General features: G+C 36.6%; 1 protein-coding gene across 1 annotated transcript in view; it reads left to right on the top strand.

The window, feature by feature from the left end:
* Nucleotides 1–25,797, top strand: part of sha (shavenoid) — a 228,216-nt gene that overhangs the window by 64,488 nt on the left and 137,931 nt on the right. The window contains exon 3 of the mRNA XM_074174536.1: nt 2,274–2,426. Coding sequence (XP_074030637.1) covers nt 2,274–2,426 — 153 coding nt within the window. The remainder of the gene's footprint in view (nt 1–2,273; nt 2,427–25,797) is intronic.

Here is a 25,797-nt window from a genome sequence, read left to right on the forward strand (position 1 = left end):
ATATGAGAACATTTGTGATTTTTCGTTTTTATTCAGAGAAATGGGTCGTTGTGCTTCTTTCGGGTGCAAAGAAATGGGAGTTCATAAGTTTCCTGAAAATACTGTTATGAGAAGAAAATGGGAAAAATCTTTGAGGATAGTAAAGTTCAAACGTACTGATCATTTTAGGTTATGTGGTTAACATTTCAAAGATTCTGATTTTGAGACTACTTCAAAGACAACTGGTAAGTAGCATTCATTATACTTACTTATATGTGATATTAATTTTATAGGATTTTCACTCCAAAGAAAATTTTTTGAAAAATCAGCTGTACCTTCCATATTTTGCTGTACTTCAAATTCTATCAGTCCCCTGATGTTGAGATTAGAAAAAAGGAATGCTAAACGTGATTTGAAGCCAGCTAGTAGAGAATCATCTGAAATTTTCGAAGATAAAGATAACTAGCTTCCTCTCAATGGTAAGTATCCAATAAATACATTTATTATATTGACTTCTCAACCACCACTATATTCCATTTGATTTTCAGGTATTAATTATCTAGACCTCCAACAAGAAATTACCTTAGAAGTTACTTTCCACCCCGAGGAAGATAATCCTGATAAGGAAAGCCACCTAATCAGTCAGTCCACACAAACAACAACTTTATTCAGATTATTTTCCAATGATGAATTTATAATGAACAAAAAATCTATTCTTTATTATACAGGTCTCTCTTAAGGGATATTCTCGAAATTAAAATGTCTATCATAAGCCTCCAATTTGAAAACAAAATTGAACCTTAAAACTTGCATGTTTTTGAGGTTAGAATAATGTTCATTGATTATTAGTGATAAAAACACAAAATGTTTGGTTTTTTCTCATTAATATATTTCTTGGGATTAAATTGAATGCAAAAAACTGTCTTTATAATGAGAGAGTTGTTCAAATATGCAAAATTATGAACCTTTCCACTAGATCAGCTTTCTCCCCTCCAAGGGTTGCACCTTTCCTCTGCAACTCCTCCTTCAACTCAGCGATACGCCATGTAGAATACATCTTGAATTGCAAGCAATTTAAATAAGAAACTTTCAAATAAATCAATAAATAACGGTGGAAACTTTGACAGCTAATGACCAATGTGACAAACACTCAGCGCACTCTGCCGGATGAGTTTCCCGTAATCATCCCCATTGCATATGCAGGAAATTTTCTGTGAAGATTCCTGCACTGACGCCTGTCGGATATAATCCAACGCCCTTCGTCGTATTAGCCAGGGGAGTAGTTGTTTTCTGATAGGCGTCAGTCAATTCAACCTACTGTGTAGGTATATTCGAGACTGGATTGAACGTTCAAAGTTCATTTCTTTAGATTTAATTCAATTCTGGTTTCTAATAGTGTGGTGCAACCCCTAACAGATGCATTCCGCAATGGCATCACATAAAATATTCTGGGGCCATTGATTTTCTTACTGTTTCTCATTTATTTGTTAGACTACGTCCAATTCTTTGTTTTTTAAGTTTTGGCTCATTTGGAAGGAGCCCCTACGAAGCTTGTTGACTGGTTTGCATATCAAATTCGTGAAATCATGTCTCGTCACCAATTCCAATGCGTCTTGTGAATGTGGGGTCGAAATTGACGCGTTGAACTTTACGTCAGTGAGTTTTTGCTGAAATTTCACGTCTTTTCGTACAAACTGACTCGTGAGTGTAGAAATGCCAGCGGCTATCTCTCTCAGACTTCAACGACGATTTTCATTCACCATTTCCTTTACGTTTGCGGTGTTGAGTTCAGTTGAGAATGTTGATGATGACCGACATGACCGACGCAAACCTTCCATCACATTTCGACCCCTTTATAACGCACTGTACCTCACATAGCCAGTGTTTTTGATAAAGTCAATTTACCGTGAGTCTTATGCAACATTTTCAGCGAAATTCCATCTGTAATGCAAAGTCTGAGACACATTCTTTGTTCGATATTTTCATCAATTGAAATCGCAAAACACGTTTGAGGTTGATCCACAAATTGCACTGTATGCAAACTGAAAGATAGATGGCGCTAAAACTCCGCATGAGTATAGAGGACAGTTGTGCCAACCAAGCTGCAGAAATAATTTTGAAACTCCCTTCACGCGGGCTTTTTGATCGATCCCCGGTACTTACTCAACAGAATGTACTCTCAAGCAATAGAAAATCAATTGAGTCCCTCATCATCCATCCCAGCATTCATCCTCTTCCTAGAGGGGTTCACTAATGCTTTATGATTTGTAATTCTGAGCTTTTTTCTTTTCCAGATGTACCTACACGATGCATAGAAGAAACATGTGTCGGAATGAGCAGCGGGACCGCCATAGCTATATCCACCAGAGATCTCTGCACGTGTCGGTGTCACTCTCATCTTCCTGCATTCAGAGAGGACCTGGGGATCTGTGTAGATGACATCCATGGTGAGTTTTTGTTTTTGTTAAATATTGAAACTATTTTCGACCCCTAGCAATGATGAACCGTGTGCTTCAATTAAAAAGTTCAACAACAGATTACTGATATTACCAAAGGACACTGTCTTTAGAATCGGGGGGTTTTCTCCTGAATGATCGAGAATAGATGGTATACAGGGTAAACAGGCTTAGGGTCCTGGTAGATCGAGGACAATAATGACACCACAACTAGAGGAAGCAGTTCTTCTAGAAGTTGACGCCAACTCTTTAACGAGTACCCAAAAATTTGCGGCACAGTTCAATATTACTCATCGAAGTGTTCGGAAGGTTTTGAACACAAATATATAATAATAATAATGTTCATTTCATAAGATTGATTACGTATACATATAAACAAGAAGAAATGCAGAAATGAACATGACAAGACATTGAAGCTCATATAGCTTGTGCATGAAAAACTGAAACAATAAACCGAATTAAGACGTTTTGTGTGTGGTATCAGTTGAAATGGAAAAATAAATAAAAATATCGTGAACATGAACCAGTGACCAAACACCATCACAAACTAAACTATTGGTCGTAACATTCATCATTCATATACCATATACATAGAGTAATTGAAAGTCATATTGAATTTCACTAGTTCGGACTTCCATTGTCTACTATATGAAATTATTTGAAATCCCTGAAACAACTAAAAAAGAAGAATTGAAAATGAGATAGCTGAAAATAACAATTATATTAACCAAAATAAACCTGAAATGAAATAATAGTGAAATAAAATACAAGTAAAAATAGAACAATTGAATAAATAAAAATAAAGAAATGAAAAAAGAAAGAAAATGAAAAGTGAAGAGATTCCAAGTCACGTTAGTTCACGACGTTTCGATTGTTAGTATCTACAATCGTCTTCGGGTGATGACTGGACTGATTCCTCCGAGAGATGACTATTTATAGGTCGTTCGAGTACTTTCACTTATCCCCGCTTTCCATTTTCCGCTTCACTGGTTCCGTGGAAGATGACCGTTTTGGCGGGAGTTGGCCATTTTTCGCTTGATGATGGGTTTCCATATGTTGCGTATTTCTACGCTAGCTTGGCTGAATACGTTGTTGAACAACATGTATGCGGCTTCCTTGAATTTTCTCCTAAACCAATGTTCCTCTCTGTGCAAGATCTCAGCTTGGGACCACTCGATGTTGTGTTGATGGGTCCAAACATGGTCTGCTATTCCTGATTTGCTGGTTTCCCCTCGCTGTGTGTGTTTCTTGTGCTTGGCAATGCGAACATTCAATGGCCTCTTAGTTTCACCAATATAGGATTTTCCGCACTCACAGGGTATCCGGTAAATGCAATTCTTGGAATCGCAGTCCGCGTTTGGTGGCCTGGTTTTCGTGAGGCTGCTACGGATAGTGTTACCGGATCTGAAGCAGGTTCTGATGTTGTACTTGGAACCAATTCTTCTTATCCTCTCCGATAATCCTCTAATGTAGGGAAGTGCAAGCACTGGTTGTGACGGTTTCTCTTCCTTGCGAGGCTCCTGCTGTCTTTTAGTCAAAGTCTTTTCTATCATCGCTTTGGAGTAGCCATTCCGTTGAAGATCATTTTTGATGATGTCTAGTTCCTTCTCGAGACCTTCCTTCGTATTACAGAGCTCAAAAGCACGGTCTAATAGAGTCTTGATGATTCCTCTTTTAGTCGATTGATGGTGGTTGGATTCGTGGTTCAGATATTGTCCCGTATGAGTGGGTTTTCGGTATACAGATGTTTCCCACTTAGTGTCGGTCCTCTTCACCAAAACGTCTAAGAATGGCAATTCGTTGTGGATTTCCTTCTCCATTGTGAAATTGATGCAAGGTCTCACGCTGTTGATGTGTTTCAGGAAGGCGTCTAGTTCAGTATTCCCACGGAACCAGTGAAGCGGAAAATGGAAAGCGGGGATAAGTGATAGTCATCTCTCGGAGGAATCAGTCCAGTCATCACCCGAAGACGATTGTAGATACTAACAATCGAAACGTCGTGAACTAACGTGACTTGGAGTCTCTTCACTTTTTTTTTGTTTTTTTTTTCATTTCCTTATTTTTATTTATTCAATTGTTCTATTTTTACTTGTATTTTATTTCACTATTATTTCATTTCAGGTTTATTTTGGTTAACATAATTATTATTTTCAGCTATCTCATTTTTAATTCTTCTTTTTTAGTTGTTTCAGGGATTTCAAATCATTTTATATAGTAGACAATGGAAGTCCGAACTAGTGAAATTCATCATGAAACAAACGTTGAAAGTCATATGTTTTATAGTTCATTCAATGTTCTGTTCTTGATATGGTCCTTGATGACTGCACATTTGTAGAGTTGCTGTCTATTCTGTAAGGTGAGTCCTTGTTCAGAAACAATCCACTCGCCTTGATAGAAAATAATTTTCAAGATCAGTTTTTTTTTCAATATTTGGGTTGGAATTGTCGGTGACCATCTCATTGGGCTTCACTTCCTTCCATCTAGACTTAATGGAGAAGAATACCGAAGGTTTTTAGAATTTGTTTTACCTGGACTTTTAGAAGAAATTCCAGTCATGGAAAGATTCCTTATGTGGTACATGCACGATGGTGCTCCACCACACTTTAGTGTAGTGGCACGGCAATTTTTGGATGAAAATTACCATAATCGCTGGATTGGTAGAGCAGGCCCACACCCATGGCCACCTCGCTAGCCCGAAACGAATCCCTTAGATTATTTTCTCTGGGGACACCTTAAAGCGTTGGTATACAAAACTGCTATTCAAAGTGAAGAGGATTTACGGAATAAAATCATTAATTCATGTGACATAATAAAAAATACGCCAGGTATTTCTAGAACACTGCGAAATTCAATGATGCGGCGGCTAGACGGTTGTATTGAAGCCGAAGAAGGCCATTTCCAACACTTAATTTAGTGCAATTCGTTAGTCTGGATGTTAATGTTATTCAATATTTTTTGTTATTGTTACATAATTGGTAATGAAAAATTGTAAAAATAATGATTTCCAAAAGAAACATTTAATTCCCCATTTTACTCCTTGTGAGTTCCAGGGATATGCAATTAGGTCGACATTTTTTTCTTGAAAACTAAGCAAGATACGAAAAAAATCAAGAGAGAAAAAAGTTGTATTTCTAATTGCTTAATCCAAAGAAATAATAAAAATTGCACAAAAGTCAGTGGCGTACATTGTTAAGTCAAAAATATTCGTTCAAATCCCGCTCGAGACGCCACTGGACTTAATAAATTGAATCACGTTCGGGCTAAATTAGCTCCTTAATGTTATAAATACCATTGCCAAATTACAACAAAATTAGGTGAAGGATATTTAAGATATTTACGAATAACTTTCTTTTTATTTTAACACCCTGTATCTTGAGAACGAAGGATTTGCGGACCCATGTTTATATTAACATTTCGTCTTAAAATACTTAAAGAATCGTCTGTTAAATTCATGGTACATACTTAATCAACACCCTGTATAACCTTAAAATGACGGAACGTCACTACATAACGAATCCATTTTCAAACAAAGTTTTCTGTAGGAAAAATATTGATTAATGAACCGAAATGAGTGAAAGAAAGTAGAATGAGATGTGAGGATAATGTGGTTGATGAAAATAAGGAAGATCACTTCTTTGCATTCTTAATTTATACATCGTAATACGTAAGTACACCCAAGTTTTCATTCAAAATTGGAGGGTGAAGCCTATCTAAAATTCAACCATAATTATAGAATTCACTGTCAAAATTGTTAGAAATGGTTGATTTTTAGTCAGCTCTGCATTGAACTGTTCCATTTTGTTTTGAGGCTGTCCTGACATGTTTACATGTTGATATATGTTTTGATGAAGTAGTTGTCGATTCTCTTATATAAAAGTAGTTGAACCAGCGCAACGAAAAGTCCAACAAAAATATCTTCTGATTTTCCTGCAACATCTCAGTGTTGAAATCTTCCGGAATGAAATAATCATGTTATACCAAACATCCGATACTCAATAAATTAGACCGTTTACGTTCATCTGATACTAGTAGAGGAATTTTTGAGATTGTGACATGAATTATGAGGCACAGGTGACGCCAATAAAGCAACCGTTTCCTGATAACAGCCGATGTGGTTTTCTATCAAAGCCACACATACGGTTCGCCAATTAGCAAAACGGTTTCTTCCTGAATGCCGGCCATAAATCTTTGATCGCAAAAGACACGAGCGTACACATAATGGAATATTAATGAAAACACTACTGGGGGTGAATAGATGCAGCTGTACCAAGTTAGCATCATCAGGAGATGAGTTCAGTCATCAATTTCTCTATTCTGGAAACTTTATATGTTCTTTTTTGCGTGCTTCGAATACTCTTCCAGTTTCACCTACAAAAACATCGGATATAAACCACAAGGCAATTCATACATTCCTGATCTATTTGACACCAAACTGTTGTCACCATACAGGGCCGTCGCCATGGGGGATGGGGGGGAGCCTCCCCCCCTGCTTTTTCGACTTGGGTGTTTGAAAACTTCAAAAAAGTTCAATGTCTCCCAAGTAAGAGAACAGTCCTGAACAGTCCACAAATTTTGAAGCGACAATTTTACAAAATTCCCAACTTTTCGCTGTTTTTTCGACTTGGAAAAGTTGGGAAATTTCGGGCCGTGAAGATAACAATAATCCCTCGGCTTTCATTTTTTAAAAAGTTGGAAAATTTTGTTGGCGGAGTTGGTAAAATTTGGATTCCTTCCTCCCCCCAATGGTTTTTCTTTTTGCTACGGCCCTGTCGCCATGTTCAAGTTATTATTAATTTTAATTGCTATTTGACACCCAACAGAAGAAAACGAAGCAGAACCTTTGAGGTGACTTTTTTTCTTCTTTTATTATAAACTGAACTCTGTCAATTTATTTGTATTTCATGATCCTTCTGCTTTGTTACTGTATTGAAAACACAAAATATATTAATGGCATGGGGGTCGAGTAATACATTATTTGGAAGGTCTTTTGTCCCTCTATTACTTCTGTAATTTTTTTTAAACTTGGTTGATTCGTTATTGAGAAATTAAATGTTGAACGTTTCATTAAAAAAAAAACAGAAAATTCGCTGTCTCTCATTTTATTGAGGTAATCAACAAAAGTAATATCAACGGCAACACAATCAATCAACGAATGAAGTGTTCAAAATGACTTCCACCTAGTTTCATACAATAATACAGTCTACTCGTGAAAGCGTCCCGTACATTGCCTATATTGCCTTCTGAACAATCAGGGTTCAAACCTGGACACAGTTGTGCTACAGCCTTACTTAACATTGTTGATGATATTATTAGAGAGAAAGATGCAGAAAAATAACTGTTCTCTTTCTCTTAGATTATTCAAAAGCATTTGATACGATCAATCACGAAATTTTACTCTCTATTTTACACTTTATAGGTTTTTTGGACAGTGCCTATGTGTAATTATCTACAGGACAGAAGTCAATAAGTGGAGACAGCTGTGGGTCAGTCATCAAGAGAAAAAGTCACTTGTGGGGTTCCACAAGGCTCTATACTTGACCCCGTACTATTTAGTATATATACAAGTAATTTCATTTCGAGCATTACAACTTGTAAAGTCCATTTTTACGCTGATGATACACAGCTGTATCACTCATTTTCTCCAGAAAAGAATATTATTATTATTATTATTCAAGATATCCGGAGTAAGCAATCGGCATTCCCGAACAATTCTCTGTCGCAGGTATTCTAGATTTGTAGACTCAATAGAGTACACTTTCGACTTCAGGTGTCCCCACAGAAAGGAGTCCATCGGTGTGAGATCAGGTGATCTAGCAGGCCACTCCACTGGGCCCCTTCTGCCGATACAACGCTTTGGAAAACGTTCGTCAAAAACTGTCTCACCTGAACATCAAAATATGTGGGTGCATCATCCTGCATAGTCATCATTTTCTGAAATTTGTGTTAAAATAGGATCTAGACAGTCTTGTGATAGATTTTTTACACCCCATGGATTACTGATAATATCAGATTGATGCAAAGAATGCGTGACAAAGCTCTCAAGAGGTATAGAAGGAGTCGACAACCTGCTCATCTTGAATATTACAGGCAGTTGAGAAATTTCACTTCTTCCTCCATCAGAAGAGAAAAAAAGGCATATTTAGAGTACACACTTCAGAATTCCCATAGCAAACAACAATGGCAGATATTCAATAATTTGGGTGTTATTTAAAGGAAACATATTGAATTACCTGATAATCTTAGAGATGTCAATATTCTGAATGATTATTTTGTTAGTGCACTGAGTAATGGCCTACCACCTTCAACTAATACAGTTAATTACTATTATAATTGTATTAAAGACAACATTAACAGTTTTCTGCATTTTTCTCAAACAACTGAGGATCAGGTTTCCTCAATAATTTATGATATAAAATCTAAGTCTTTCGGGACTGACAATATAAATATTAACATGATTCTGCTCTGTTGTCCATATATAATTATATACATCACTCATGTTGTGAATGAATGTTTGAATTGTTGTTAATTTCCTAAAGCTTGGAAGCGTGCTTATGTACTTCCATTAGCAAAAATCAGTAACCCAACGGAATACAGTCACTTACGAAGTATAAGCGTGCTGCCAACCTTATCGAAAGTATTAGAAAAAATTCTTGAACTGCAAATGAGAACACACATCGAAGATAATAATATACTTCCCTTATATCAGAGTGGATTCAGGTCTGGCTACAGTTGTTCATCAGCACTGTGTGCTATTTCTGATGATATATTGAGGTCAATTGATAATAATGAAATGTGTGCTCTTGTTCTACTTGATTACTCCAAGGCATTTGATACCTTAAGACATGATATTCTTCTCTCTATCTTACATTTCATTGGATTCGCAGACACTGCTTGTTCAATTATTAAGTCTTATCTATCTGGTAGGTCGCAACAAGTGAAATTAGATGATCATATTTCGGATTCTGTGGACATATGTCAGGGCGTTCCACAGGGAAGTATTTTGGGACCATTATTATACACCATTTACACTAGCAACTTCTTTTATGCAGACGACACACAGCTATATCTCTCTTTCAAATTTTGTGATCTAGCGGAAGCTACGGACGTCATCAATTCTGACCTGAATAAATTGCTGACCCTCACAAATAGTCATTCATTAAGAATCAACTCAACTAAATCTGTTGCACTCTTATTTGGCACTGATCAGGAAGTGACCTCAGCAAAGAACATAATGACAATAAGGGTAGGAGGAGACAAGATTGAAGTGGCTGATTATTGTAAGAATCTTGGACTGATTATGGATAATAAGTTACGATTCAAACACCATATTACCCAAAAATTAAAAAATGCATATATGTCATTGAAACTTATTCACAGTCAAAGACATTTTCTGAACTACAAATTGAAAATCAAGCTGTGTGATAGTATGGTTCTCTCCCATTTCAATCATTGTGACGTAGTTTATGGACCTTGTATCGATAGTTCGGATATAATAAAAGTACAGAAGGTTCAAAATTCTTGTATGAGAATGATATATGGAATACGGCGTCCTATGCGTATTTCACATAAATTAAAGGATGCTGGGTGGCTAAGTATGTTCAACCGTCGAAAGCATCATATGGTATGTTTTTTTTTTACAAAATTTTGAAAAATAAAATCCCCCAATACTTATATCAAAAAGTTGGATTTAGGACTGACGTGCATCATTTGAACTTGCGACGGAGGAACATGCTAACTATACCCAAGCATAAAAAAGAAGTATTCAAACGATCTTTCTCTTATAATATAGCGACTTTCGGCGATGTCCTGGATGTACCTAATTTTTCGTTGTCTTGTGATGCATTTAAATTTAGGTATAAACGAGTTCTATTTAGTCAACAATAGTTTGTTGCCTGTATCAGTGGATTATGTATGAAATCCTACTCAACAATCATAGTTGTTAACATAATATTTGGTTAGAGTTCGAAAATGTATAGTTTACTTTTCTTATCGTGTATATGTATTTATTGGCTTCTCAAGGGGGCTGTGGAAGAATTGGCTGCAGAGTCTAACTGCTCTCCTTTTATTTACCTGCATTTGATACTTTTGTTTTGTAAAGTTATTTTGTATTATTTTTATGTATTGGTAAATAATAAATGTATTATTATTATTATTATTATTATTATTATTATTATCATTTAAGTATGTGTCTCCATTGAGATGACCTTCAATGAAGAATGGTCCAGCAATATGATTACCGAGAATGCCGGCCCAGACATTCAATTTTCGTGGAGTTCATGAATGTGTTTTTCTATTCACTTCACCATTAAGCATGAAAGAACTTTTGGCTGAAAAACATGTATTGTATAATGGGTTTAGGTTATTGGTCAATTTCTCGCTGAACACCTCACAAAACTTAAGTCGACGATCAGGATCATCTTCGTTTAATTTCTGAACTAGCCCTATTTTGAAAGGAAGGAATTTGTAAGCTTTCAAAACCTAAAAAACACTAGTAGCTGATACACCAGACGCTCTAGCTACTTTTTTTTTAGATAGATAGATAGATAATTTATTGGTGTTTTATACATTCATCAGTATTTACACAAGTCAATATGTACATATAATTAAAATTAGTATATGTCAGGTACTTGTCTGATCGATTGTCGATTATCCATTTCGACATGTCATACAACTGCAACTTCAACTCCGTAATTTCTGACAGGACGGGATACTTTATGTTTTCTGTTGTGAACAGGACCTGAAGTTCGAAACTTATCCATTAACTGTTTAACGTATTGATGGCTCACGTTGTGGTTTGGATGATTCGTATTATAAGTTCTTGCAGCAAATTTAGCACATTCATTATTTCGATAATACGTTGCAACAATTTTTATTCTTTCTGCAGTAGAATAAACCATGTTGGAACACAGTGAATAAGGAAGACTGGATAATAATTCGTGAAGAAGTGACAGTGGCTAACTATTTTTTGTTCTGCCACGACTAGATTCAACACAAACTACCAATGCAGAAAAAATTAACAGTGTCGTCCATTTTGAAAAGTTTTCTACTAATTACATACATTCTACAAATCTAGAAGATCTGCAACAAAGAATTGTTCGGGAATGCCGTTTTCTGACTCAGGACATCTTCAACAATGTAAGGAACGCTTTTGAATTTAGACTGTTTTATGATATGGAACTAAATGAAAGTCATTTTGAACACTTTATACATCGATTATGTTGCCATTGATAAAAGTTTCAAATGATGTATCACCCGACCCCCCCCATGCTATTGAAAAAACTAGTTACTGACCGCAAGGCGGTGAACTTTAGGGTATGATCACACATTCTATGGATGTCAGTTTTATCGCTGTAGAACTCCGTTTTGTAGGCCTAGCCTTCAATTTTTTCATCAATTTATCGCTTCGCAGAAAATAATCTCAAATAAAATATCCTAATCATCCACATAAACGCATATTACCGACTATAACGCACACATCAGATAGATTAATGCCATCAATGTCGAGGTATCATGTTGAAATTCCGCAAAAAGCAGCATTACCGATGTCGGCAACGACAGACGAATAAAGTACGTCTTTGACGAAAGCCGTTTTACATTATTCTTCGAAGAAAACCGTTCTCACTTCAACTTCAACAATTAGAGGTCAACCAGGTCACTTATAAATATCTAATCTAACGGCGACCAGCAGTTTCCACTGAGGCAATAACAATAAAAATTGCAAATTTCGCGATAAAACCGTCGATTTTCTCTAAAAATTCAAGTTATTCTCGATTGTTTACTGAGGTATAGTTGATGGACTAGACAATTAGGAAATAAAATCTGATAACGTGTTATTCAGGCTACTGCAAGAATGCAAAATAGGTATAACCGTATAATTGTGGATTTCTATGAACGAAGTGATATATAAACACCTTTGTCTGGGCGATTTGTTTATTGCCACTTCGTCCATATGGGTTGAAACATGCAGCCTTGAATTACCATTAGCCTTAACACGATCATTATCACTGAAAAGGTGAAATATTGATTTCGAACATTTCATTAAGAGTTGGTTAACTTTCAACTTCCTAATGTCAATGTTGATTTTTCGACCTTTTGCTCTTTTTGTTCTACTCTGTAGGTGAGAGTTCCATGTTAGCTTTCTATCGAGGATAGTATGAAGGTATTAGAAAGAGTGGAACATTTCAGAACATTGACAGCCTGATTTTTTCATACATTGACAATTCATATTCAATATTGATCATCCATTAATTTATTATTCATTAATTTATTTCAACGTTTCTCAAGTGAACTGTATTTCTTGTTTTATTGATTTGGTTGAAGCGTATCATATTCCTGTGTAACTATGTTGGTCTTCCGTGACAAGCATTGAAAAGGGGTACAGTTTTTCTGGAAACTTCTGTAGATGGCGTCCGAATAAGAGCTTTCCATTTGGTAACCTTTTTCAGCACTTATAATTATCGAAGAAGCTACTGTGTTAGCGAAACATGTGATAAATTTCTCAAATAAAGTTTGTGGAGATCAAATCGTGAGTTGAAGTTTATGAAATTTATAATTGAATTCCTACAAAAATGAAGAATTGACCTGCGGCCTTATTTCTGCGAATCAAGACCTAGTCATTTCAACTAGGTACAGGTACTGATTCTTTGCTCTGATTAAAAAAAATTAAAATAAAAAAACGGTATAAGAATTCGGCGCCCAACGTGGGGCTCGAATTTCTCATGAGGTACTCTTGTTATTTTCTTACTTTATAAAAAAAAGTAGTATTTCCAGGTGGAAATGACTAGCACTTGAGTTTTCGGAGGCAAGGGCTGAAAAGGGGTCTCGAAATTACCTGGTCTCATTTTGACGCCACCTACAGTTAATTACAGAAATATTGTACTTCGTTTTCAACACTCGTCACTGTAGATTAACGCATTTGCACTTGAACAAAAGGCTCCCCAATAAAACGATCCAATAAAACAATGAGTTAGGTTCACCTGGTTATTTTAATATGATCAAAAAAATATCATAGTCAGAGTATCAAAAAAATTCTACAGATTCAATATTTCTCATTTTATCAATCTGATCAGTAACAAAATATAAGGGCTTACCTCAGGGTTGAACGCATTGATCCTTGGGGTAATGCATTGAACCAAACCAGGGTTTGAAGCATTTAACTTCGGGGTAATGTATTGAATGTATTAAACCTTGAAGTAATGCATTAAACCAGGGTTTAATGTATTGGACATCGAGGTAATGCATTGATACATTAAGCCTTTGAGTAATCCAATAAACCAGGGTTTAATGCATTCAACTTCGGGGTAATGCATTAATACATTGAGCTTTTGAGTAATAAACCAGGGTTTAATGCATTTATTTTCATTTTCGTTTTTTTCAAATAACTTTTGAAATACTGAACTTAATTAAACGAAACTTGGTAATAGGAGGTTTTTGAGGTGTCGAATTCGAACCTGATGTTCTTATTGCTCTTACTCGTAGGGGGCGTCACCTACACGTCTTTTTCTTTTTTAAAGATTCATAACTTTTTTGGGCGTACTTCTAGCACATTTTTCAGTAGAAAAATCGATTCCTTTATCATATCTACGTAAAGAAGCTACCCTTGTTACTAGTCGCTGTAAGCAACCGTTTTCTAAATATTTGGACTTGAAAACTTCAAGTCGATTATCTGATAATCGATGCATGTTGAAGTTATTACGAATATTTTGCATTTTTCACAAGAATGCTTTGGAAATAAATTTGACGTTTGTGAGTAGTTTTAGTAATTACATATTTTGTGACAGTTAGACGTTTTGTTGAAGTTTCCGTAAGTGTAAGTAGAAAACACTTATTTTGAAAAAATGGATTATTTAAACAATAATGCTCATTTAACCGATATGCATTTCGTTTATGGCCTTGCGGATAGCAATGCGCGCGAAGCAAGACGTATTTACCAGGAGCGATTTCCTAATCGAGTACTGCCTTCAGCTCCAACATTTGCTAGTCTCCGCCATCGTTTGGCAGAAACAGGTAGCTTCAAGAGGGCAGCTGATATTATTGGAAGACCACGAGCAGTCCGAACCCTAGAATTGGAAGAAGCTGTTTTGAACGCTCTCGAGGTCAATCCAGAAACAAGCACAAGAGTAATTGCTGAAGCTGTCAATTCTACTCAGTCCACAGGTTGGAGAATTATCCACGATCAACACTTTTATCCATACCATATTCAAAGGGTACAAGCTCTTTTGCCACGAGACTTTCCCCAACGCATTACTATGTGTCAATGGTTTTTGAGAAAATTGGCTGGAAATCCTCAATATTTAAGATATGTACTCTTCACGGACGAGGCAAACTTCTCCCGAAATGCTATCACAAACTTTCATAACAACTATGTTTGGGCCCTCGAAAATCCGCACGCAGTTAGTGAAAGGCATTATCAGTATCAATTTTCTGTAAATGTATGGGCGGCAATAATTGATAATTACTTGATAGGTCCTTTCTTTCTTCCGCTCCGACTGAATGGCGCAACTTACAGACACTTTCTAGAAAATGAATTGCCGGGACTACTTCAAAATGTACCATTAGAAATTCGTATCCGCATGTGGTTTATGCATGATGGGGCTCCGGCCCATTTTAGCGTTGTAGCCAGGGAATTCCTTAACACAGGAGGAGAACCTAACCAGGCGTGGGCACCAAGGTCCCCAGATCTAAACCCGATTAGATTTTTATTTTTTGGGACATTTGAAGTCACTAGTTTATAAGACACCAGTAGTGTCTTATAAACCTAAGAAACCGAATAGTAGACGCCTGTAAACAATAAGAAACACACCAATAATTTTTGAGCGGGTACGAGATTCAATGACAAGACGACTGACTGCCTGTATTTTCGCTGAAGGTGGACACTTCCAACAATTTATTTGAATACAATTTAGTTTCGTTTATTTTAGTTTATTCTTCATATTCAAAATTTCCTGAAATAAAATGTTGACATTCCTTAATTTTATTAAAACAAATACTGATTATGCACCCTTGATACAAAAATAACTATTTCGCTTAAGGATGTCATAAAGGAACGTACCCAATAGTAATGACCTCTTCAAACGAGTAAAACGTCAAATTCATTTCCAAAGCATTCTTGTGAAAAAAGCAAAATATTCGTAATAACTTCAACATGCATCGATTATCAAATAATCGACTTGAAGTTTTCAAGTCCAAATATTTAGAAAAGTTGCTTACAGCGACTAGTAACAAGGGTAGCTTATTTACGTAGAAATGATAGAGGAATCGATTTTTTACTGAAAAATGTGCTAGAAGTACGCCTAAAAAAGTTATGAATCTTTAAAAAAGAAAAAGACGTGTAAGTGGCGCCCCCTACGAGTGAGAGCAATAAGAACATCAGGTTCGAATTCGACACCTCAAAAACCTCCTATTACCAAGATTCGTTCAATTAAGTTCAGTATTTCAAAAGTTATTTGAAAAAAACGAAAATAAAAATAAAACTTCAACATCCTGTATCTTGGAAACGAAGCGTTTCCGGACATTTATTCATTTGGACAATTCATATTAGAATATTGTGAGGAATCACCTCCTGAAGTTTGTCAAAGTACTTTTGAATCACCCTGTATATATAATTTTTTTGATACTTCGACTCTCCGGAATTTTTTTCATTATATTAAAACAACCAGGTAAACAGGAGTTGGATTCTAGAAGGGTTCAAAATACAATTCAGCACCAGTTTTCTTCATAAAATAGTTCTTTAATGTTTCGTTATGGTTCAAAAGAAATTCTTTGAGCCGGCCCTTTCATACGTTTCAACTGACCTGACGTGATAGTTGCGTGCGATTAATAATACGGAATAGATTCAGTGGCACCTTAGCCGATCAAATCTGAATTGAATTCTGAAAACTGTTCAATTCAAATCATGGGAACGCGCTCCAACATACATATTTATTACTGGCTTCTGCAGCTGGAATCCCCACCAGGAAGTGGAACTCTGATCGGAAAATTTGCTTTTGATAGTATTTCGATTGTTTTCTTAGATGTATTCGTGTGAACTGCGTGACTAGTGATTGGAAGATATTGAACTCTGTGAGTAGATTATAACATTTTCTGACAGGTTTTTTTGGAGTTCAAACTGACACCTATACTCTGGTGGTCATTACTTTGTAAATAGATCAACTTAATTTTTGGATAGCGTTCATTTTTAGATGACGTGAGTACGATATTTTATGTTTCGGGATTTGGCAACCCCAATGTTGCAATCTGGCAACTGACAGCTCTGTCGTAAACTAAGACATTTTTGAGCTTTTACGTACTCAGAACGTTTCGACATACGCGCGCTATTTGTGTTATTTACAGTAACTTGAAAGATTCATCTCGGCCCAAGAATGGAAATAAATCGTGAACATTTTCGTGCGATTATTATCTACAAATTTCGACGTGGTTTCAGGGGAGGATTTAGCACCACCACAGCTCTAACAAATATTGTCGATGATATTTTTAGGGCAACTGATGAAGAAAAGGTTACTTATCTGATCCTGTTGGATTACAGCAAGGCATTTGATACCATGGATCTGGAGGTTTTCATTAGTAAATTAAAATTCTTTGGATTTCACCCTGATTCAGCGAAACTATTGGAATGTTACCTGGAGGGAAGAACACAGAGAGTGGTTCATGACTTCGAATCCTCAGATACCCTTGCTTTGAGCCATGGCGTTCCGCAAGGATCAATATTGGGCCCACTGTTATTTCCTTTCTACATCTCAGATTTTCATTCATTCGTCAAATTCTGCCGCATACACCATTACGCGGACGATACCCAGCTGTACTTATCTTTCAATGGAGTGAAACCCGATGTTACCGCTGCCTCAAATTCGGATCTGGATTCTTTGATAAATGTATCTGCAGCACATAATCTGAATTTGAACGCGAGTAAGTCCAGTGCATTGTTTTTCGGACCGAAGCTCAAACGTAATCTAGCCAGTACCTCAATCGGCATCATTTTGGGCGGGGAAAAATTCCCATAAGAAATGAAACAAAAAATCTCGGACTCTGGTTAGACAATGAATTGAGGTTCACAAAACATGTCAATCAACTTTGTCGAGGTTCATATAATACACTCAAACGACTTTATCCAAGTTACAATTCATGAGTTCCGCTCTGAAAATTCGTGTATGTGAATGCCTCATATTATTGAAACTGGCTTACTGTGACTACATTTGTGGACCCGCTCTTCTGAGTGTTGACAATAGTCGACCTAAAAAAATATAGAACTCTTGTATTAGACTTTCCTTCGGAATACGCAAATATGAGCACATAAGTCATAAATATCGGGAAATGCGAAAACTGAAATTATTAGATATGAGAAAATTACATCTATTAAATATGACTCATAAAGTACTGAAATATAGAATACCAACATATCTATATGACAAACTAACTAAATTAGAGAATCTAAGTGATTATAACACTCGTAGCTCGGGGTTACTGGGTTACATAAAACCTCCATTTTTCAGCGATCTTTCACGTACAACGCCTGTAAGTTTTATAATTAACTTCCGCATGATTACAGTACGTATACTCTGATGAAATCCCTATTATCAGCTCAATATGATTAACAAATGTCGAACTCTAATCCAGTCATTTGAGCTTAAATTAGGTAAGAATCTCGGAATTCGAGATACCCAGCTGTAAGTCTGTAAATACTTGTATATTGACACCCTAAAAGTTGTCTCAAAACCTACATATGGTAGGGTGTAAGCAACTATTAAATTTCAAGGTCAAAGGTCACAAAAATCGGTTTTTTGCGCTTTTTTTGGAAATATCTCATTTCCTACGGGTTTTTGCTATTTGTATTTATTTTCAATATTGTGAAATACAAAATTCTCTACAAATTTTGTTTGAAAAATTTTTTTATACGGTGTCCCGTTTTCGAGATAGAGGGCGGAGAGCGCGCGGTCACAGCATCACTTTAGGTCAACCGGTGCCTCCGGTCGAAAACGCGCCATATATAGTTGATGAACTATCGATAAATCAATGATTATAAATAAATTGACAAACTGACAAATTTGGATGAACTAGCTGCAGCATTTGAGGAAGAAAATTGTTCGGCCCAGAGATTATTAGAGAGTGGAACTCAAACCTTATTGGCAGTCTATAATGCTCCGAAATCTGTGAAAAGTCTCGATCATCTTCGTTATATGCATTACGGCAAGTCTACAAAACTTAATAAACCTGTGCAGCTTTCAAATATTCCACCAACAAGTGCAGCTGCTCATCAACATTTCAACCGTGTATATTATCAAGTTCAAACTTGGTTAGGACATGATTTGGAACCCATTTGTGAAAAATGTGATATTTTGTTTACAATTTTGTTATTTTGAATTATTCTATTCTGTTATTGTCTGTACTTTCACATTTTTTAGCCCACAAAATCTTACTTTTTACCTAGAAATGACTGATTTTTGGTGCGGTTGTTCCCTGGAAACTTTGAGCCATAATTGAGGAAATTATTTTGTAACCTCACAAACTTCCTCTCGTTCATTGGTGTTAATTCACGATACATTTGGTTGAATTTTTTACACGTTCTGACAATGATTTGAGCACTTTGTTCATGTGTATATTAAATAATTTCATAAGAACTTCGTTTGAATAATCGATATTTGCATTCATTTTGCAAGATGATTCGAAAAACCGTCGAAAACTCTTTGTAAATTACTTATAAAAGTAACCGAACTGCTATAAGCTTGATAATTCCACTGCTACCTAAATCCAAATTCTAAAAAAAAATTATGTTTCTAGAAGAAGCGACTTTATTGAGAAAACTTGACGATTATGTATAGGGACATGATATATCATCTTGAAGCATTTTTCACCATCTTTCAATTTACCGAGTAATATACAGGGGGTTTCATTTGAAAAAATGAACTTTTGACTACTTTTATGCACAATGGAAATAATAGTAATTTTAGCACGCCCTGTTTGATATGGAGTTGATTTCTTGGTGTTATTTGGATATTTCAAGTTTGTCCAAACTATCATCAAAATATCAACTTTTCATGAATTGAGAGTACTGATGCACTTAATTTCAATTAAGGCTATGTTTTGGACCATATTTAGCACAATTTATTTTTTATCTCGAAAACAGATAGAGATAGGTATAGGACATTATTAACAAAAAAGTATTAAAATACCAGAGCAATTCCAAAAATGTATTAATATACGGGGTGTTCCTTCAAAAAAATAAAGTTGCTAGGACTTTTTGATGGAAGTGGCAACGCCACAATGCTGAAAATATTTTAGGTCGATAGAACAGGTAAGGAAATGTGAGAGGTGAAATTTTCAGAAAAATCATGCTTTGCGTTTTCCAGAAACGTCTAACCTACCATCGACCGTCAGTCACGCGGTATATGCAGGTGTTTGAATCTTTAGTCATTGAAGAAACCCACAATAAGCCCCGTGTCTGGTTAAGATACATTGACGACACCTTCTTAGTATAGAACCATAGGAATACAGAACAAGACACCTTTCTGAAGCACATCAATAGCATAAAACCACCATCAATCTACCAAAAGAGAAATCATCAAGACTCTGGTGGGTCGTGCTTTTGCGCTCTGTAATATGAAGGAAGGTTTCGAGAAGGAACTAGACATTATCAAAAATGATCTTCAACGGTGTGGCTACTCCAAAGCGATGGTAGAAAAGACTTTGGCTTAAAGACAGCAGGAGCCTAGCAAGGAAGAGAAGCCGTCACAACCAGTGCTTGCACTTCCCTACATCAGAGGATTATCGGAGAGGATAAGAAGATTTGGTTCTAAGTGCTTCAGATCCGGAAACACCATCCGTAGCAGCCCCTCGAAAACCAGACCACTAAATGCGAACTGCGATTCCAAGAGTTGCATTTACCGGATACCCTATGAATGCGTCAAATCCTATATCGGTGAAACTAAGAGGCCATTGAATGTTCGCATTGCCGAGCACAAGAAGCACACACAGCGAGGGGAAACCAGCAAATCAGGAATAGCAGAGCATATTTGGACTCATCAGCGTAACATCAAGTGGTCCCAAGCTGGTGCTTGGGAGTCATTGAGGCTTGAATCTGGGGGTGGTAACTTAGTAGCTCTACCACCTTATGTTAGATTTTTTCAAATCAATATTCACTGAATGAAATGCATTATAGTCATCTTCTGGAATACATGAGTGTTAATTTCAAAGGCATAACAAGATGAAATTTCAATTTAACCTCGTTATAACTCATATTCTACTTAGACAATCACTTCAAAATGCTATCTTTTAACATTTCTAGCATTGTGGAATGTTTCTAGGGTAATGATGGCACAAGTTTCACTGACTCTGTCCCTAAGTTTTCGCATTTTCTCAGCAATAGCAAAAATAACGAGGAGTTAAATCCGGTGAACGAGCAGGTTATTCCATGAGACCACTCTTGCCAAACCATTCCAACAGCTAACAAGCTAATATAATCATCTCTATTAATAGGGTAACACGGTTTTGATTTTCAACTACATAGTCGTTCACACGGAAATTCTAAATCGGATTGAAAACGAAAATGTGCTTTTTCGTCAAATATTTCAGTTCAAACTTTGTGTTGCTTGTGATTACAAACTATGATTGTTATCGTACATACTATATATTCAACTCTTCGGAGAGTTGACATGGATAATGTAATGCGTAATCACTCCAATAATTACTTTCATTTAGGAGACACTTCCGTACTCATCTTCCAAACTTATCTCATCAGCGGATAAATATTCGATTTATTCAATGCAGCTGTCTTCAACGAGTATGCCGCTGTGTCACAGTTAGATGGGATATTTATGCCGGGAACTCTACCGACTTTTACATGCTTTCAACCAGATGCTGCATCGATCATTCTCAACGGGAAGACGTCTTGACAGTTTTGAATTTTGCATGAGTGTAATTTGAGGAAAATTATAAACGAAAGATGAGGAATGCATCAGATTTCACGGTTCAACAGCATAATTTGCGTTAGGCAGAAAAATAAATATGTACAATGGTTATAAGAAACATTCACCTCTCTGGCTCTGGCTAATACCTCAAAGAGCATTGAATTAAGTCCAACAGACTTTTGTAACAGTTTTTTCACAGCGAAAATTCTTGCAGTCACTTCAGAACGGCTAGTTGCGAAACTAGGGGGTCATACTCAAGATTATAAATAGTTCAGTCTTCTTGTAATTCAGTTTTGAAATCTGCAGCTATATCCTCAAGAATTCCTCAATATACTGTATTTCGTCCAATTGAAAACATCAAAAACCTACTTACTTACAGAAAATATATAGATGTAAACCGTTTGATTTCAAATTCAGAAAATTACTTTCAATTCACTCCAAAATGAACTAACTGGTTTTTTGTTTATTCTGAAAACTATACAAGTACCTTCGTTTTTGTTCCAAAATAGTTCATTTTGATTGAAATAAGCTGAAGAAGACAAACAGCATTCATTAAACTCCTTCACAAATTTCTTTCAGAACATCTCTATAAATTGTGGACCCCCTTTAAAAATTACATCTATATCAATCTTAAAATCTTTATTTCATCTCCTTCTGTTCCTGTTTATATGAATAGTGATCAACAGAGGACCTAGCACACTTCCTTGTGGACCACCCTCACAAATTATTTCTACATCATTTTCAAAGTATTTATTTCATCTCCTTTTGTTCCTGTTTATAAAAACAGCGAACAACAAAGGACCTAGCACACTACCTTGAAGACCACCCTTACAAACTATATCTACATCAATTTTATATAAATAGTGAACAACAGAGGACCTAGCACTCTTCCTCGTGGACCAGCCTTACAAATCATATCTACATCAATTCAAAATTTATCTCCTGTTGTTTCTGTTTATATAAGTGAACAACAGAGGACCCATCACACTTCCTCGTGGTCTACCTTTACAAATCATATCTACATCAATTTGAAAATAATTATTTTATCTCTTGTTGTTCCAAAAACAAGATTTCGTAAGATGAGGCTTCACGTCTGATCCTTCGATGAGAGAACTTTTGTAGTAAAACAAAATTGTTCACATAATCAACTTTAATTGTTGCACTAGTGAACTTTTTTGTGCTAGACTTACTGCTCGCCTCTTCAATAACAGTCATCCCGAGAAAAATGTGAATGATTCGTACGTTGCCAAGTTAGTCCAAAAGTTTGTCGATACCGGATCTGTCTGTAATGTGAAACACCAGCCACGAAAACCGATCAGAAATGAAGCAGTGGGAATCGCTGTTTTGGGACATGTTGAATTGGATCATACTCAAAGTATCCGTCAGCTTGCTGCAGCCTCAGGTGTCTCCCGTTCATCCATAATACGGATATAAAAGCCTATAAATTTCATTCGTACAAAATTAAATTAGTTCAGGAACTCAGTGAAGATGATCCTGATAGAAGGCTACAATTTTCTGAACAACTGAGCCAGCTACTAATTGATGATCCGCACCTATCATTCAACACGTGCTTTTCCGATGAGAGTACATTTTTTTTAATGGAGCTCTGAATAGGCATAATTGCCGTTACTGGGGTGACAGTGACCCACACTTATTCCGAGAGGTCCATACCCAGTCCATACCCAACTGGTGAGGTCTACCTGAACATGCTTGAAGATACAATTGATCCTCTCATAACAGAAATAATTGGAAATGACCAAAATCATAATGATGATCGGCTTCATTTCCAGCAAGATGGAGCACCTCCTCACTATGTTGCTCCGGTAAGAGAGTTTTTAGATGACCGGTTTCCTGGACGGTGGATTGGAAGGAGAGGCCCCATCGAATGGCCTGCCAGGTCACCTGATTTATTGCCTTTAGACTTTTTCCTTTGGGGACACTTGAAAAATAAATGTTTTGCTACGCAGCACGAGTCCATAGAAGATAATCGCCAACGAATTACAGCAGAGTGCAGAAGTATAACACCTGATATGCTACAGAATGTTAGGAATAGATTTGGGCAGAATCTGTATTATTGTATGGAAGCAAATGGGTCACATTTTCAGGCCTTGCTGAAGTAGGATTCTACTAAGTCAATTACACATTTCAAAGTACTGGGTTGTAGTTGTTTTTCTTCATAATACCTACATGTTTGAGTGAAATACAACAAATTAGGTATCATTGGAAAGATAATTTTGTACCGTTTCAAATGATATATCACTCGACCCCACTTTCCATTTGAAATTTTAGGGTTGTTACTCACCCTCGCTAGGGGGTTGAAGGCACAGGTAGAAAAATACATCTAAAATGTGTCCCCCTCAAAAGCAAAATTGACCTGTCCGAGCATTTTTGCGTTAAGTTACAAAAAAAGGAGAAAAGCATGGTGCATACTTTTCGTTGGACCACTCTGTATATCGTCTGCTTTGTTAATAAAGAAGTCATTTATGCCATTTTCATTTAGTTTGATTTCTGTGTGTTTTTTTGTTTTGCCCCCCTCTTCATTTATTATATCCCAACACGTTTTGTTAATATTATTCGAATCCTTTATTTTCCTGTTATTGAACACTCTTTTTGTAATTTTCAGTTTTTGTTTGTATACTTTTTGATATTCTTTTTCTAGATTTTTCATATGCATATCATTAGAAATTTGGCATAGTTCTGATACGAGCTGTGATTGATTTTTCATGGTTTGGAGCTCATTTGTGTACCAGGAGTTTTTACTGCTTTGTTTGTTGTTGTAATTTTTTTGTTTGAGAGAAAAAATTTTTCCATACATTACTTGAGCATGTCAATAAATTTCAAAAAGTTTTTGTTTACACTCATATTTCACAATCGCCAATCCAATCCTGGATTTCACTCACGAAGAATATGGAAGCGCCAACCAAAGATCACCGATATCGTGTTTTATAATCAAGCCAACAGCCGATACTCTGCAGAATTATCACGAATACTCGTACCTACGTGATACTCATTTTCATATTGATGTATTTCCCGACTGAAATTGTTAGGATTATTTCCTGGTGGTACCAGGTGATTGCGGATCGAAAAGTGGTTTTCCTTCTTGAGATCCCGATATTTCAATATAAGTTATCGAGACTTGATGTTAGAGATTGGTTACAATCTCATTTGAGAAACAGAACTCAATATACCATCAAAATGGAGATTTCGTTAAACAACTCAATTGAATTAGAAAATGAATCAATGTTCCTCATGGACCAATCGTAAGGCCTATGCTATATGATAGAAGGTCGCCTGTTGATCTTTGTTTCCGAAAGCCATATTGATGATCGGTCAAGATGTTGAAGCCTTCCAAATACACACATCGAAAAAGTCTAGGGATATTTTTATAACATACTAAATATCATAAAAATAAATGCATGAGGTCGTTTAATTTCGATTAAATTGGTACACTCGACCACGCTGAAGATTTCTATGGGTTGAACAAAGCCTGCAAAAACGGTAACTAATCTTTTATCAAGTTTTTTACAAACTGTAGGTTTTCAGCTAAAATGAATAATCTGAAGGTGTCTGAAATATTGGGCTTTAACATGGAACGCCATCACTTACCATTGCCTGAGATGAATAGAGCTGTAGGGCTTCTTCAAGGTGGCATGCTACAAAATGATGTAACTCTTCGTTTGGGGGTCTCCCAAAGTGTTATCAGTCGATTGTGGCGGCGTTTCCGTGAAACTGGCAGTCCAGCCGAACAACATCCAGGGCGAGGACGCGCTACAACTGCAGTTAAAGACCGATTTTAGGTCTTAACCGCAAGAAGACAACCGACAATCACAGCACCTGAGTTGGTTAACGTGTTGCAGCAGACGCACCAGGTAACCATTGGTCGTGATACTGTCAGAAATCGACTGCATGAAGCAGATCTCCACAACAGAAGGCCACTTAGATGTCCACCTTTGTCGAGAGGCAATCGCGGTAGAAGATTAGAGTGGTGTCAAGAACATCAAAACTGGGATGCAAATGATTGGGCCACAGTTTTGTTTACAGACGAATCCAGATTTGGATTTCATCCAGATTCTCGTCGAGTAAGACTGTGGAGATGACCTGGAAATAATGAACGTTTGAGACACGTCCAGGAAGTCCACACATACAGAGGTGGTACAGTAATGCTATGGGGCGGAATCATGATCGGCGGCAGAACCGATTTCGTTTTTCCAAATCGCTCCCTCACAGCTCGACAGTACCTCGACACCATTCTTCTACCTATCGTCCGTCCGTTTGCTGGTGCTGTTGTCGCGCGTCTAGTGACTGACTGGCTCACCAACGAAGGAGTTGATGTATTGCCATGGCCAGCACAATCACCGGACCTGAATCCCATCGAGCATGTGTGGGACAATCTTCAACGAAGAATTACTCCGCATATGGGGAACATTCACACAACGTTTCAATTGAGAGAGCTTTTAATCGCT

This window comes from Leptinotarsa decemlineata, unplaced genomic scaffold (genome assembly GCF_025532065.1).
Source record: "Leptinotarsa decemlineata unplaced genomic scaffold, Ldec_3_MD MMD2_tig00000591_RagTag_RagTag, whole genome shotgun sequence".
NCBI classification, from domain to species: domain Eukaryota; kingdom Metazoa; phylum Arthropoda; class Insecta; order Coleoptera; family Chrysomelidae; genus Leptinotarsa; species Leptinotarsa decemlineata.